This window comes from Montipora foliosa, chromosome 1, assembly GCF_036669935.1.
Source record: "Montipora foliosa isolate CH-2021 chromosome 1, ASM3666993v2, whole genome shotgun sequence".
Lineage (NCBI taxonomy): Eukaryota > Metazoa > Cnidaria > Anthozoa > Scleractinia > Acroporidae > Montipora > Montipora foliosa.
Window position 1 is genome coordinate 31,420,233 of NC_090869.1, and position 15,000 is coordinate 31,435,232.

At 38.1% G+C, this 15,000-nt stretch overlaps 1 protein-coding gene across 1 annotated transcript in view; it reads right to left on the reverse strand.

Moving 5' to 3' along the window:
* LOC137996550 (putative leucine-rich repeat-containing protein DDB_G0290503) overlaps window positions 1-12,240 on the reverse strand; it is an 18,195-nt gene extending 5,955 nt beyond the window's left edge. Inside the window, exons 1-11 of the mRNA XM_068842002.1 lie at window positions 11,877-12,240; window positions 11,662-11,745; window positions 11,487-11,559; window positions 9,549-9,624; window positions 9,288-9,357; window positions 6,535-6,714; window positions 4,309-4,576; window positions 4,156-4,205; window positions 1,785-1,838; window positions 862-924; window positions 281-355 (exon numbers count right to left, since the gene is read on the reverse strand). Of these exons, the coding sequence (XP_068698103.1) occupies window positions 281-355; window positions 862-924; window positions 1,785-1,838; window positions 4,156-4,205; window positions 4,309-4,576; window positions 6,535-6,714; window positions 9,288-9,357; window positions 9,549-9,624; window positions 11,487-11,559; window positions 11,662-11,745; window positions 11,877-12,104 (1,221 nt within the window). The 5' untranslated portion in view covers window positions 12,105-12,240. The remainder of the gene's footprint in view (window positions 1-280; window positions 356-861; window positions 925-1,784; window positions 1,839-4,155; window positions 4,206-4,308; window positions 4,577-6,534; window positions 6,715-9,287; window positions 9,358-9,548; window positions 9,625-11,486; window positions 11,560-11,661; window positions 11,746-11,876) is intronic.
* Window positions 12,241-15,000: the final 2,760 nt, after the last annotated feature.

Genomic DNA, 15,000 nt, shown 5'->3' on the forward strand with positions numbered 1-15,000 from the left:
CAACACGTGACCTGACAACTATCGGTTCACCAAGCAACTGCTGCTTATCAGCCAACTGTTGGTAAAAATTTACCTACTCAAAACACTTCGGTTGGTTATGGGCAGTTTGTTGGCTGATTGTCAGCCACGTTGTCAGTAACCTGTTGGACCTATGTTTACCAACTGTCAGACGTTTGTTCGTAGACACCGGCAGACATCTTTTGAATGATAATCGACTGGGGAAGCTGTTGTGCATTTTTACCAAAGCTTTGTAACGTGATAATCATCGACCATATCTCACCCTTATTCCATCCTGATATCTCTTTTGTAGATCAGACAGTTGTGTCTTTAGTACGCAAGTTTCTTGAGCTCTGGCCTGTGATTAAGACAAGGACATTTTGCCTAGTGTTTTGTGACTTGTCATTTGGAGCTATAGTAGGGTGGCACAATAGGACATCGTACTGGCCATGTTTTACGTGACATCTCGTGTCAGAGCTAGGTAGAACCTACATGCAGTGATCACAATGTCTTATGTAATTTTCATCCAAGAAGTCTTATAAGGAACTCCTTTAATCAAAGATTGACTCAGAGTGTTCCTGAGGGTCAGCTAATTTTGCCAAGCTCAAGCAATGAAACGAGTTTCCTCAAGTGTTCTTTCAATCAATGATGTAATTATTTTGACTTCACAAGTTTACACATCAGACAATACTTTTCTGCATCTGACATGCATTTGCATTTAAACAGAAACCCTGGAAAGTATCGTTGTTGACGTCACATTTGCCAATTAATACATGTGTATGCCCACTAATTCCAGTAGAAGGTTAGTATAAGGAAGTGCTGTCTCGGAAATCCCTTCAAACCTGTCTTAGAGATTAACATTACCTTTGCAAGGAAGTCTACTCTAGAAAATTCAGTCTTCAGGTCTTCTACTTCCCGTTTATACATCTACCATGGATAACAAAGATGAAATGAAAAGACACAAACACATTGTCATCTTGAATGATACCACAAAGGATGATCATGAGGCACGTTGTCTTAACAACTTAACAAGTTTAAAACAAGGACAGGTATCCTAGATAAGGTTGTGTAATTCAATGGTTAGATTTGTGAGTGAGTTGGGGGGGGGGGGGGGGGGGGCGGGGCGGTGTCTGTGTCCTGAATAATTAGGTACAGCTCCTCTGGTTTGAATAGCATGTGTTGTGTGCACAACTCAGGGTTCGCACACTTTTTCAGACCAAAAATTCAGCGACTTTTCAAGGACTTTCAAGGGCCAAATGTTGAAATTTCAAGGACCTCTTTTTTATTGATGTGGATGAATTTACCCATAGAAATGGTCTGACAGTACAATTCTTCCTCATTTTCTGTAACGTACATGCGTGAAAATAATGCAAAGGCACTGGTAACCATTCTCGACCCCACAGCTCGTTGCGTTTGTATGATATGACTTGAGTGGCTGATTATTTTCACTGAAGTTTTCAAAGATTAAAAACGCGGGTCAGAAAAAGATTCGAGGACTTTCAAGGACCAGGAATGAAGAGCAGAGATTTTCAAGGATTTTCAAGGCCTTGAAAATGCACTCTCAAAATTCAAGGTTTTCAAGGGTTTTCAAGACACGTACGAACCCTGACAGCTACATGCATTTTTTTAATGTGGGTGGCACTCATTCCTAAATCCTAGAACTCACTGTAGGTTCGCAGCCCATAAAAGAAAGTAACTGCAATGTGTTATTATAAAAGATGAGACAAATTAATAGCTTCAAAAACATATAGTAAAGGAATAACTTCATTCAAATGTTTCATCTGTACCTCTAAAGCATCTAGATGGATTTTTTTAAGTTGACTTCGTGATTCATTGAGATCCTGAAAATGGACACATATTTTGTGGTGTTAAATGAAGCACAATCATTATTGATGAGCACCAAAAAATCCAAAAAATTTACATCAAGCCTCCTAACCCCCGATGGGTTTCCCATTAACAGGCAAAATCTCCTGGTGTTGGACAGAATTAAATCTATTAGTGTAAAATTTGTGTATCATAGTCCATTATGGGAGACCTAGAGGACCCACATGGCTTTGGCAGTCTTCAAGAATATGTTATAGATTGTACCCCACTTGAACCTTATGGAAGCTTTTCAGTAAACCCCTCCCCGAAACTACAGACTTTTAGAGGATAACAATTCTTGTTCCCCACCCCTCTCTTCCACAAAGAAACTTCTACAAAGTAAACTACATACATTAAACTATCAACTATGTCGAAAAAAATGATAGATTATTGCTCTTAGATCGCCACCAATTTGATTTTGGAATTTCAGGTTCTGCACTTAATTGGTTTGAATGGTACCTCTCTAATAGAACCCAGCGTATCTCTATCGATGGTGTTCTATCGAATACTTTCAATCTTAAATTTGGAGTTCCACAAGGTAGCTGTCTCGGGCCATTATTATTTTCTCTCTATGCTAGCAAGCTTTTTAAGATCGTCGAGTCACATCTTCCTAATCTCCATTGTTATGCAGATGACACACAACTGTATATCGCATTTAGACCAGGAAATGATTTGGAGGAAACTGCTGCCTTAACTGCCATGGAATCATGTATTGCTGATATCAGTCAGTGGATGCAAACGGATAAGTTAAAACTGAATTCAGATAAGACAGAATGTCTTCTAATTGGAATGCAACAACAACTTCAGAAAGTCAGCAACATCAGTATGTTATTGGTTGGCGACTCCCAAATTGCTCCATCATGTGAAGTTCGAAACTTAGGAACCTGGTTTGACTCGAAAATGAGTATGCTAAGTCATATTAACAGAACTTGCTCATCTGCTTTTTATTATGTTTACAACATACGTAGAATTAGGAAATATTTAAGTCGTCCAACTACCGAATCATTAGTTCATGCTTTTATAACCAGTACAGTAGATTATTGTAATAGCCTATTATATGGCCTCCCGAATTCACATATCATGAAACTCCAACGTATACAGAATACCGCAGCTCGGCTGGTCATACACCAAGATTCTGTCATGTTACACCATTGCTTTTTAACCTTCATTGGCTCCCGATTAGTTACCGCATAAAGTTTAAGATTTTGCTTTTGACATTTAAGTGTTTATACGGTCTAGCTCCTAATTACCTGATTGATTTAATTTGCATCAAAAAGCAATCCAGATACTCCCTTAGGTCAAATGACTCTTTATTACTTGAGTTACCTAGCATTAAGACCCGTCCAACCCTTGGCGATCGTGCATTCCAGTCAGCTGCACCTTATCTTTGGAATGCATTACCTTCAACAATTCGCAACATAAAGACATTGGACACTTTTAAGACTGCTGTTAAAACTCATTTTTTAAATTTAGCTTTTAAATAGGTTTTTCAATTCATGTCTCATTTTTAATTTAGCTTTTAAATAGGTATATGGTTGTAGTTTTTAATAGTTTCTTATGTTTTTAGTTCACGTGACAGTTTGACATAATTTTATTTTAAAATATTGTGAAGCGCAACTGAATATATTCATATAGAGGTCTGCACTATATAAATGTAATTATTATTATTAATTACTATGTTTGATTTTTACTGTCAATAAAGATCAATCAACTAGTTTCACATTTTACAAAGAAAAATCAATTATTCCTCTTTAGAGTTCTTTTTTATGTATTTGCTCCTTTGAAATTTAATTACTGTCACAGATACACACGTAATCATGTAACAGTACATGGAATAAGAAATGAATTTCAAAAATTATCCACAACTTTTCTACTCCTATGGGACAATTTACAAGCACGCTACACGCATAAAAACCACCACAATAATTGTTATTGTTCAGAACTGGACGAAGTGGATGGGGATCAACACAGCTTCTTGAAACAGAGTATTAACTCAATGTCAGCTGATGTTTGCTAATTGCCTCTCTTTCCAAGTCTGTGGCTTCAGGATTTTTTAGCAGCCACCGTAAAATTACTACGTGAAAAAATAGTTGTCTGCCTACCAAAATCCTCATAATTCATTAAAACTCCTTGGCATTCTCACACCAACAGAGGAGGCCTGGGATCAACATGCAACTTTATATGATTAAATATACTATAATTTGGCTGTCTTTAGCTATGATCAGCAGTTAAAGAAATTACAGGCTAATGTGGTGACTAAATCACCACTGAAAATGGCCTAGCTTTGCAATGTACCCCTTTAAGACGAACTGCTTGCTCTGATATGCCATCACTTGCGTCCACTTCTAAAAAAATGGAAAATAAAAAAGAACAAGAATTTGTGATCCGTTTCAATGCGGCTTTCAGGGTTTTGACAAAGAAAATTAATAATTATGTTCTTGTCCTCACCAAGTTTTCGTCCAGCGATTTCAACTTGCACCTTGGATAGCTGCCCCATGGCTACAGCAAGGGAGTCAATTCTTTTATTCAACGCCTCTTGAGACTTGTTAAATGTTTCTATTTGTTTATTGACTGCAAGTTCCCTCTTTTGCATTTCAATGATCCTCGAAGCTTGAACTGATGCTCGCTCAGCACTTATTTCTTCTTTTAAGACCTCCAGCTCATCTTGAGCTCTCTTCTCATTTTCTACTGCAGTGGAGAGCTGATCTTTCAGGCCCTGTGAAAATAAAATAGTTTTCATTAATTTTTGTCCTCTTCCACTACCACGAGTATTGTTGACGTGACATGTTCACCACTAAATGGAAATGCAAATAAAGATTTGATAAACATTTTGAAAGAATTCACTTAGGTAAAACAGGCTTAGATTTCAGTTCAGTTGACTGCATGTGTCCTTGTTTTTAAAAGGATATAAGTCAGCATACATTTTGTATAAGTCATACAATTGACACTTACTAAAAGTTCATTCAAAGTTCATTTAGCAGCTGACTAGTATCAGTTTTTTCAGCAGTAGTTTGTGCAGTTTCAAGAGTTTTCAACTTTTATGGAAATATGTCACAGAAGTACCTTGAATTTAGTTCCCTTTATGATAATTGTTTTCTTTTCTTTAGTTAAGTGATTTATTGTATTCAAATCTTTCGATGATTGCTATGTAATTTTGTTCATTTCAGATTGAATAGTTATATCATTGTAAATAAAATACTGATAATTTGATGCACAGTCTCTTCCGTACTTTGAAGTTGTAGATATTCCGGCGGTCCAAGTACGTTGAGAAATACAAAAGTTCATGCCCTGAACCCGGGAGCATCCACATCTTCTAAAGGGCTTAATGCATTTCAGCATAACTGACTTTCATGACATTTTTGTCCTAACCAAATGTTATATGGGCTCATTCAGACCCACTTTGACATAGTCATCAAATGATGTCATCAATCAGAAGGACAAAAGAAGGGGGCATTCATAAATTAGGGGCAAGTTTGAACATGTAAGCCTAGTTCAACGTGAAACAACACATGCATCCCATTTTGCATAAATTAGGCTTGGGCTAATGAGATGCAAGTCACATATCCACACAAGGGTTTTTCATCGATGAGAAGGCAAAGGGGGTGTGCATAAATTAGGGGCAAGTTGGGAGCATGGCTGGTCCCAAGAGACAGCATAACCCTAATGAGATGCCTGTCACGTACAAGCACGGGGATTTCTTTGTTGAGAAAGTAAGAGAGATGTGTGTGTTGTGGTTCTGTTAAGATTCCACCCAACCAGCTGGGTGGTATTGCAAATATATAGCGGAAAAAAAAAATTGACCCCAGAGACAATGAGTAAGAGGTGATATCATCATGGACCAATGAGACACCACTGGCGTCAGTATTCATTCACTTAGAAAAAGGACCAAAAAACTGGTATGATGGGTATCCTGTCATTAACCATGAGTCTTATTTCTAAGTTAATGAATACTGACGTCAGTAGTGTCTCATCGGCCCATGATGACATCACCTCTAACTCATTGGCTGTGGAGTCAAGCCATTGCTCTTTTCGCTTGCCCCTAATTCATGCACGCCTCCTTTGCATTCTTATCAATGAAAAAACCCTCCTATACATATTAAGTGACTTCCATCTCATTAGTCCAACCCTAATTTACGCACAATGGGATGCATGTGTTGCTTCACGTTGCCCTAGGGTTATGTGTTCAAACTTGCCCCTTATTCATGCACATCCCCTTCTTTTGTTCTTGATGATGTCATTTGATGATTACCTGTCAAAATGGGTCTGAATGAGCCCATATAACTACTTGTGAAGGTCCACCAATGTAAGATTTTTATCCTGCTACCTAGATTTTACCAACATGTACGTGTATGATGTGATAGTTCACTGCTAAGTTATGAACTGATTGTTGCTCAATATTTAGCTGAAAATAAAAATAAATAATGAAAGACATCATTGATATTTGTTTTCTTACACATCAAATAAAAAGGGTTGAATCGTCTTTTTTGAGCCCAGAAGAGGTATGACCAAGCCTCTTTTATCTTTGCGAGCAGTGAGAAAATAATTGTAGAAATTCAAACATTATTGATGCCAGAGGAAAGGACAAACTAATCCACCAGCTACCTTGCCTCCAAATTATCATTAAATGTGAAATGTTACACTTTCCAAAAGTAAAACGTTACCTAGTAACCTTACCTTGATGGTTATCTCAAAATCATCCTGCAGTTTCTGAGGATTGTTTACTGGGTCCTGGTTTTCTTGGTTGCAATACTTCACTTGTGCTAGTTCTATCTTGACAGCATTGTATTCAGCACTCTGTTCACGAAATTGCTGACGAATATCTGCCAATTGCCTTTCCAGTGATTGACAAAAGTTCTGAAATGTAACAGTACATACTGTACAAAGGCACAGAAATCTCGCGCGATGAACACCCAAGCCATTTTTACATTCTAGCACAGGCTGGTCCAAAAAACAGGTCACATTCAACAGGTCAAGTCTAGAAGTCCCTGTCCCACTGATGACCACTTAAGGACAGTGCCTACGAATTCAAACATATTTTTGTGCGGTTTACTGAATATGCGGGAAAAGCAGATCTTAACAAGTATTATTGGAATCCAAAAAGAATGTAATGTAATGTAAATCTTTATTTAGACACAGAGAATCATCAGTTAAGTTAATAATTAAAAATTAAAACTTGTACAACTGCTTTACATGTTTGCCGTGTGGGAATCCGATATCTCAGATACTTTCTTAATACCCCGTTTAAACTGCCCAATAGAACAAACGCTTTTTAAATCTTGGGGCAAGTTGTTCCACAAACAGGCCCCGCTGTAGCAAAAACTTCGTTTTAGGTAATTAGTATTTGGCTTGGGCAGCGAAAGCTTTCCTTCAAGATTTCTTAGGTTACAATCATTTACGTGGCGTTCAGTGAAGAGACATTGAAGATAGTCTGGGGCAAGTTCATTCAATGTTTTATACATAATTAAAGCTTTCTGCTTTTTACGACGAAGAGACAGCTTCTCCCACCTAAGCATCGCGAGAAGGAGGTTGGAGCTCGTATCAAAAGGTGATTGAGTAATTACTCTGGCAGCGCAATTTTGTAATTTTTGTAATTTATCACTCAAACAGCCACTCATACCATCCCAAACTGGGCTGCAGTAATCAAAATGTGGTAATACTAAAGCATTATAAATTTGAACTGCAACATCCGTCGGAATAAAAGGTCTTACACGTTTCAATGCACCAATGGCTGAAGAGACTTTCTTGCTTATCTCGTCAACGTGTTTAGACCAAGAGAGTTGTGCATCAATGGTAAGACCCAGAGATTTAATATGGTCAACTCTCTTGATCGTCCTGTCATCGATACTTATATTACTCTCTTCACATTGGGTATTCAATCTCTGCCTAGATCCGATTATCATTAGCTCAGTTTAGGCCACATTTAAACTTAATTCGTTGGCTCTCAGCCAACAGGTAAGATTGTTAAGTTCAGAAGTCACTGCTAGTTTAAGATCGGCTACCGTTTTTGCAGATAAGGTTATACTGGTGTCATCAGCAAACATTCTCGCGGCGCAGCAACCCGCAGACAGTTAGGGAGATCGTTAATTATAATGTACATCAAAAAAGGCAAGGGACCCAGGATGCTACCCTGCGGTACGCCACAAGTAACAGTGCTGGCAGTTGACAGATTTCCATTTACATTACACCTTTGGGTCTGATTGGAAAAATTAGAGGTAGCCACGCATTTTTCGAAGATAATTAATCAACAATATTTGTAAAAAGCTTTAAAATACAAAGCAATGTATGGCATTCTTCGCCAAATTGAAGCTTAATTATCTCTGCAAAATGCGTGGTTACCCCCAATTTTCTTTTGGATACCAAGAGCACTTGCTAAGTTCTGTTTTCTCTGCATAGTTTTGAACCGCGCAAAAATATCCCTGTATTAATAAGCACTGCCAATAGGAAATCCAAGTATCTTGAGATGTGCAGAACGTATGCGCAATAACAGTAGTAAGCATCGTCCTTAGGCCAATTGTTTCCCCTAGACTTGAAAAAACACTTTTGTAGAGCGATTAGTGCCAGGAGACACTTTTGGTGTTGTTTATTTACCTGTTGTACAGTGACATGTACATTGAGCTATGACCCTGACCTGTGTTTTAGACCTGCTGGTGTAGCACTGTGTTGTTTCCTTAGACACAATAATGCACATTACATTAATTAAAGTACCTCCCCAGTTTTTAGCTGATCATTGCTACAAACTGCCCAGGATTCTTTTCCTAGAATGCATATTTAATCATTCTTTCTGCATTCTCCTCATTCAGTTCATTCTCCGCTATCACAACGAGAATGAGCATAAATTTAATATTATATGCATCCTCCGAATAGTCCTAAAAATAGGTCCTTCCCCACATGGTGACAGTGACATTGTTGACAATACATAATCACTACATGAAGGAGATTATTCAATCCACAGGAAAACACAATCCAGTGCTTAAATTAATATTGGTGGCACATATGTTAAGTCCCACAGAATTAATTGGAAAATCCCTGGGAAAACAAGGGAGTAGGCTGATAATTAAATACTGACAGAGAATTCAGACTAGGTATTAAGATAAATACAGTATGAGAAACTAATATGCTGAAAAAGGTATAATAATGCATGCGGAGGGTGTAAACTGCAGGTCATTGTTTTTCTATAACTGAAACAACCCAAATCTTTACAAAAATGCTAACCTTAGGCTTAAACAATATTTTTTAGGCCTAATGTTAGCATTAGTAAAGTTCTGGGTTGTTTTAGCTATGGTGAAGCAGTCTCCTGCGACCTGCAGTTTACACCCTCCATAATGCATGAACCTGGGATCAAAGGAAAAAATACTGAATAAGATAGGATTTCTTAAATAAAAAGTTGCATATTAAGTGCTTGCACGAAAATGACCAAGTGAACATACCCGACTGGCTTCAAGATTCTCATTGGGTTGAGGTGGGTTATTCAATCTATAGAATATCTGGACAACATCACTGAAAACAATGGAAGTGTAAGTAGGTAAAGCCTTAATTTTGTGAACCAGTATACTTGATTAACACCTACCGGTAAGAGATCTGGATATGCCCTTAGAGAAAATATAAGCACAACATAGGGAAAAGAAATCCTGTTTATGTGACTACTCAAAAAATCAGATGGATATATATAATGGCAATATTTGGCTTACCTAAAGACAAGGTCGCGATGGCAAAACAAATTTCTTGTAAATTCTTCAAGACCCCGCTGCCGTCTCTCAATGAAGTCTTGATAAATAAAACAGTGCACGATTGTTCAAATTTTATTTCAATAAACAGATGGAATCCTGTATACACATAATTTTACAGCAGGTACAAAACACAGGCCACAGGTCATTGTTTTACCAGTACAGAAAGTATCCTAAACATTCATAAAAGCTAACCTTAGGCCTAAAAACTTTTGTTTAGGCCTAATTAGGCCTAAGGTTAACTTTTATGAATGTTTAGGATTTTCTGTATTGGTAAAACAATGACCTGTGGCCTGTGCCCTGTGACCCGTGTTTTGTACCTGCCGCATATATTGACTCAAGCAGTCTAATTAAACTGAAGCTATCCTGCAACTTTTAATTAAGTCATGTGGTTTCAATTGGCTTATCATCAGCAAAATGTTTGTTCTTCAAAAGCAACTAACTTGGCCTGATGACCATAAACCAAAATCTTTTTTGAATTTGTATAATACATGTGGGAACATTTCCTTCAGATTTTATATTATCTGATCAGGGGCACCCAACGAGTTGGTGAATATCTGTTCGGGAGGAAGGTTGGCTAGAATTTTTTAATATTTAAACTCAGACTTTCGAGGTGCACTACAATTTTGGACATTTTTGAGAACAAATTTCCTAGATATTTCAGAAAACTAGTGAATGGTCTGAAGAGTGCACAGAAATTTCGAAACCACATTGAAGAATTCTAGAGTTTTACTGATCTGACGTAAGGGTTAACTGTGATGTTGGAAATAGCATAAATATCTTCTATCATTTTCACCAAAGTTTGTTTGAGAATCTTAATTGAAGCAAACATCACCTAAGATTTTCGGGAAATTTTTTTTTGATCAGTCCTGTCACAATTTCTAGTATTTTTGGAAAGGGGCAAAAAACTAGAAGATCCAAACAGATAGGTTAAACATTTTGTACGGCAGCTACAAACTCAGTAAACGAGCTTTTAAAGCATTTTGGTAACCATTTTAGGTAATTCTGACACATTCCGTCATTGGTTGCCCCTCTCTGGTACGTACGCCAGGCTCAAATTTGCCGGGGAAAAATATTTGACTTATACAAAGCACGCTCAATATTCTAAGCTGATTTTTTGGCAGATTAAGATTACAAGATACATATACAATAATGGCATAATGTGGCAGAAAATACATGTAAAGAAAAGAAAACCCTTCCCTTTACAGAATCCATGTATGTTAGAATAAAGCATACAACGTATAACAATGTGTTCAGTTTCCTGAAAAAGCCATTATTTTCCACGACCTCCAACATTGTTGCGGCTTGAAAAGTTATAAGTTTCCAGTTTCATTCTGACAATGTTGTTAAATTTCTGACCTTCGATTTGTTTCATTTATTTCAGTCTACACATTCTGGCGTCATGTTGTTAAAACAGCCCGCATAATCTGCAGTTGAAGAGTACATTTCCTCTTTTCCTCCTTCCTGACTACACTTCAACTCCCCAAAAATAATAGTGAAAGCAACACAAAGCAATAATTGGTCTTCTGTGACAGAGGTGCTTTCGTCTTTCACATAAAAAAACGTATTTACTAATTTGCAATTAAAAATTCATCAAACCGGACCGAGTTGTTCATGAGAGATCACGAGTCCTTCAGCGGATAGAAATATATTTTTTAAGTCATGTAACCACTTTATATCACAGTTTCATAATATAATGTACATAATTTTTACATTACATCATTATTTGATTTGGTCCAGATCAGCAAATTGAAATTGAGTTAGTTAACCGAAAACGACCTGACAAAACTTGATCCTCTGTGTATGAAAAATGCGTGCGTGTTCGATGATGAAGTAAAAGCACAAAAATGAGTTTTGCAATTAAATTACTCACTTGCCATTGCCATGTATATATCCCCTTACCTTTAGCAAAATTGTCCTTGAAAAAACGCTTTTGTGGCAAATTCAGTCGAAACTGAGGGTAGAGCCTTCGCAACTATAAATGACGGCAAAATAAATGCTTATTCATGAAATACATCTGAGGTTATGTGTAACGACACGAGGCTGTTCTCTTCAATGTAGGAAATGCAGTTGTTACCTTCTTATTCAAAAGCACAAAATCTCTATATCGTCTGTAAATAATCCACGATTTTGCACCATCGTTAACCTCAATCTTGTACAGCTAAAAAAGAGATACCGGTATATACAATTTATATCCATCATCTGAGTTTTCGAGTGAAAAGTTTTTTTTTCCACGCACGCTTGATCACACTGATTGATCACAATATTGAAATATCCCATTTTTTCACTTACCGTATACTTATCTCTCTCCTCCAAGGTTTCTTTTCCCAGTATGCAGGAGTCAATTCTCGGCATGGAAATTGTGGACGGCGTGGAGCCATCCAAATTATTTTCCTTCAGCACACCATCACTTGGTGAAGAGAGTAATTCCGCAGTATTTCTTCCTTTCGCAGAACTTAACGGACCTACAAGCCGTCTACCGGCAGGAGAAGGTGTAACAATACCTGGACTTCCCGACATTTTGCCGTCAAAGCAGAGTTTTCAATGCATTTTACTGCAGTTGAAACAAAGGATGAAGAGAAGCCTGGTTTGACCTTCGTGTGAGGTGATGCAAATCCTGTGAGGGGAAGACCCTCGGGTTCTATTATCCCGGGCCTCCCCCGACAGGATTTTCCCACAGGATTTTCCCAATTTTTTCGACTTTCCTAATTTGTTACACACTAGAAAGCGCAATCGGTATGGATGATGTAGAGATGTTCACTTTTTCAAACATTTAATTCTGATGATAATCAAATTTTCCGACCACCGACAAAACTTCGGGTTGACAAAATTTAAAAATACCAGATGACGTAGCCAAGACATGCCCATGTTGAAATTCTACGTCACTGTTTCCTGTTTAGTGAATTCAACATATGATTGGTCTGCATGTGCTCTTGTCAAAGCTAGCTGGGATTCCAAAAAATGGATTTCTCGAAAGGTAGTCCAAAATTCCCAAACGGAAAACGTGTTTACCATTTGCATTCCCATATGATTTTGCCTCCCTCCAGACTCTCTCGCGTCGGTAAACTTGAACGAATTTTGCAAATGGTACACGCCTATCCCAACTAAATTTCCTATTCGGGAGTTCTTTGCTTACCATTTGAACAAACCTAGTACCAACCGGTTTCTGTTTGTAAATGGTAAACAATCTCAATCTTTTCTCGACCGGCGGTTAGAGATTCTACAAAATTGAGGTGAGAGAGTCGACTCTCTAACCGGCGGTCCAGAAAAGATCTCGCTTAGAGAGGACGCTTAAAACAGCTCAGAACGACCAGAATATATAACGCAGGACTCATTTGACGGCTTTGTTTGAGCTTTGATTGAATTATTGAGGCCCTGCCAGGGAGAAAGGGGAGGGGGGGGGGGGGGAATCCCGGGTCACTTGTCTGAATTTTAAAATCTCCCGTGTCGGGCTTTTATCATTACTCGCGTCGCTGTCGGAAATTCAAATAAAATTATTTGTCCTTGTCCGAATTTCAGTTCATCGGATTTTGTTTTTCAATATACTAACATACGGGGCAAGTGTGTTTTTCTTGGTGTGACACGTCACTTTAGAAAAGTCATATAAAGTTCAACGCGTGATGTGGAAATCCCTGCAGCTCCAAACTTGATGGGCGTTCCATAGTTAAGCAGTTTCGATTATCGAGCATGTAGCAGGAAACTAGCCATTCGCTTGGCGTGCAATTTGAGACAATAAATAACAACAAAGAAATAAATGAAATTTTCTACCTTGATTTGTTCGTCCTTGCTATGAATGCTATGTCATGCACAACGATAAAATATTTCTACTGACTGCAAATCTTAAAATGAAGACTATGACTACGTTTACACTAGAGCAAGTGTTTCCGGATTCGTGACAAATCCAGAACGTAAGTACCGTATTCGTTTTGGTGTTTACACGAAAACATTAATCCGGTACGAAAAGTTCCCAGATTCGTGAAGAATCCGAAGCGTTATGGATCCGGACTTTGTATCCGAATACTTTGAATCCGAAACATTTCATTCGTCTAAACAGGTTATTCCACGAATCTGGATTGTCTAAGCCCGCCCGCGATCCTTCGGGTTAACGTTGCGTTTGCACAACATCGCCGCCGAGTTACCAGAATATACGGCATTCTCATGCATTTTCCTGAGATCTTTGATTTTGCTGGCGATTCATACTGACCGTGATACAAATTCACTTCGTAAGTCTTCATATTTTCTCTTCAAGGAACCTCACTCATGGCCTTCAAACGCTTGTTGTGATGAATAAGATCGAACCCCTCCTAGTAACAGTTCCACTTTACTATCACTCTAGTTCAACGTGCCTTTATTTTTTTCTGATGTTGGCTTTGGAAGCCATTTTGAGTAGTGAAACAGTTGTACATCCCAGAATGGTTTTAATGTAAACATGCACGAACCCGAATCCGAAAACATTTAAAAATCCGGAAACTTTACCCCGAGTGTAAACGTAGTCTATGTATTTTTGTTAGTTCCGAAGTTTTCCCGCAATTCGTGAATCCTATAATTATTGTAAATATCGTAAATGCGCCACTTACTTACCTACTTCGCAAATCACATCCAGAGCACAAGTAAATCACAACTTTTGTACTTACAGAAGCGCTGGTCAATGCCCAGAACTGTCTTTGTAAAATTTGCACTCGAAACCTCAGTTTGATTGCAAACATAATCTTACAAGTTGCTGATTGCACAATTCTTTAATCACCGGCAAGAAAACTTGGCTTTTTCTGAAATTGACTTTAATTTCGTCTCATGTATGCATTGAAAAGGATATTTTCACTGCTTAATAGTCAATTCTAATGCCTTCCAGTCATTTTTGTGGACGAAAAGAAAAATTAATTAATGTGTGACACCAACTGACCTTACAAATCGACCCATAATGGTTAGGCGGGGAGGGGATCGGATAGGTAGTTGAAGGTTGAATCAAGGCAAAATTTAAACGTAATGAGAGGCTCAATGGATGTCATCAGATGTCTTTAACCTTCTTTGACGACCTTTGGAGCACAAAGAAAATTGACCAAAATTACTTCTGACATATTTTCGGTCTTCAATTTAGTGTCAAAATATGCCAAACCACCGTTCCTTTTCGATTTCTTTGTCGCTAATTCTCGGCCTTGACGTCGATGTCGGAATTTTGCTGGGAAAGGACATGTCATTCGTCGGGATTTCATTTTATGTGCTGTCGCTACCGACAGCTGTTACTGCCGAGCAAATCGCAACCGCCGTAATATCTTTCCTTATTTATCCTTCTACAGATCGATAACAACACCAACACAGGGTGGTTTGCCTGTGGTTTTTCACCCGATGGAAAGTTCCACCGGGTTTTCTGAAAATTCTTTGTAAACGGAAAAACAACCCGGATTTCAAGTGACAGGGA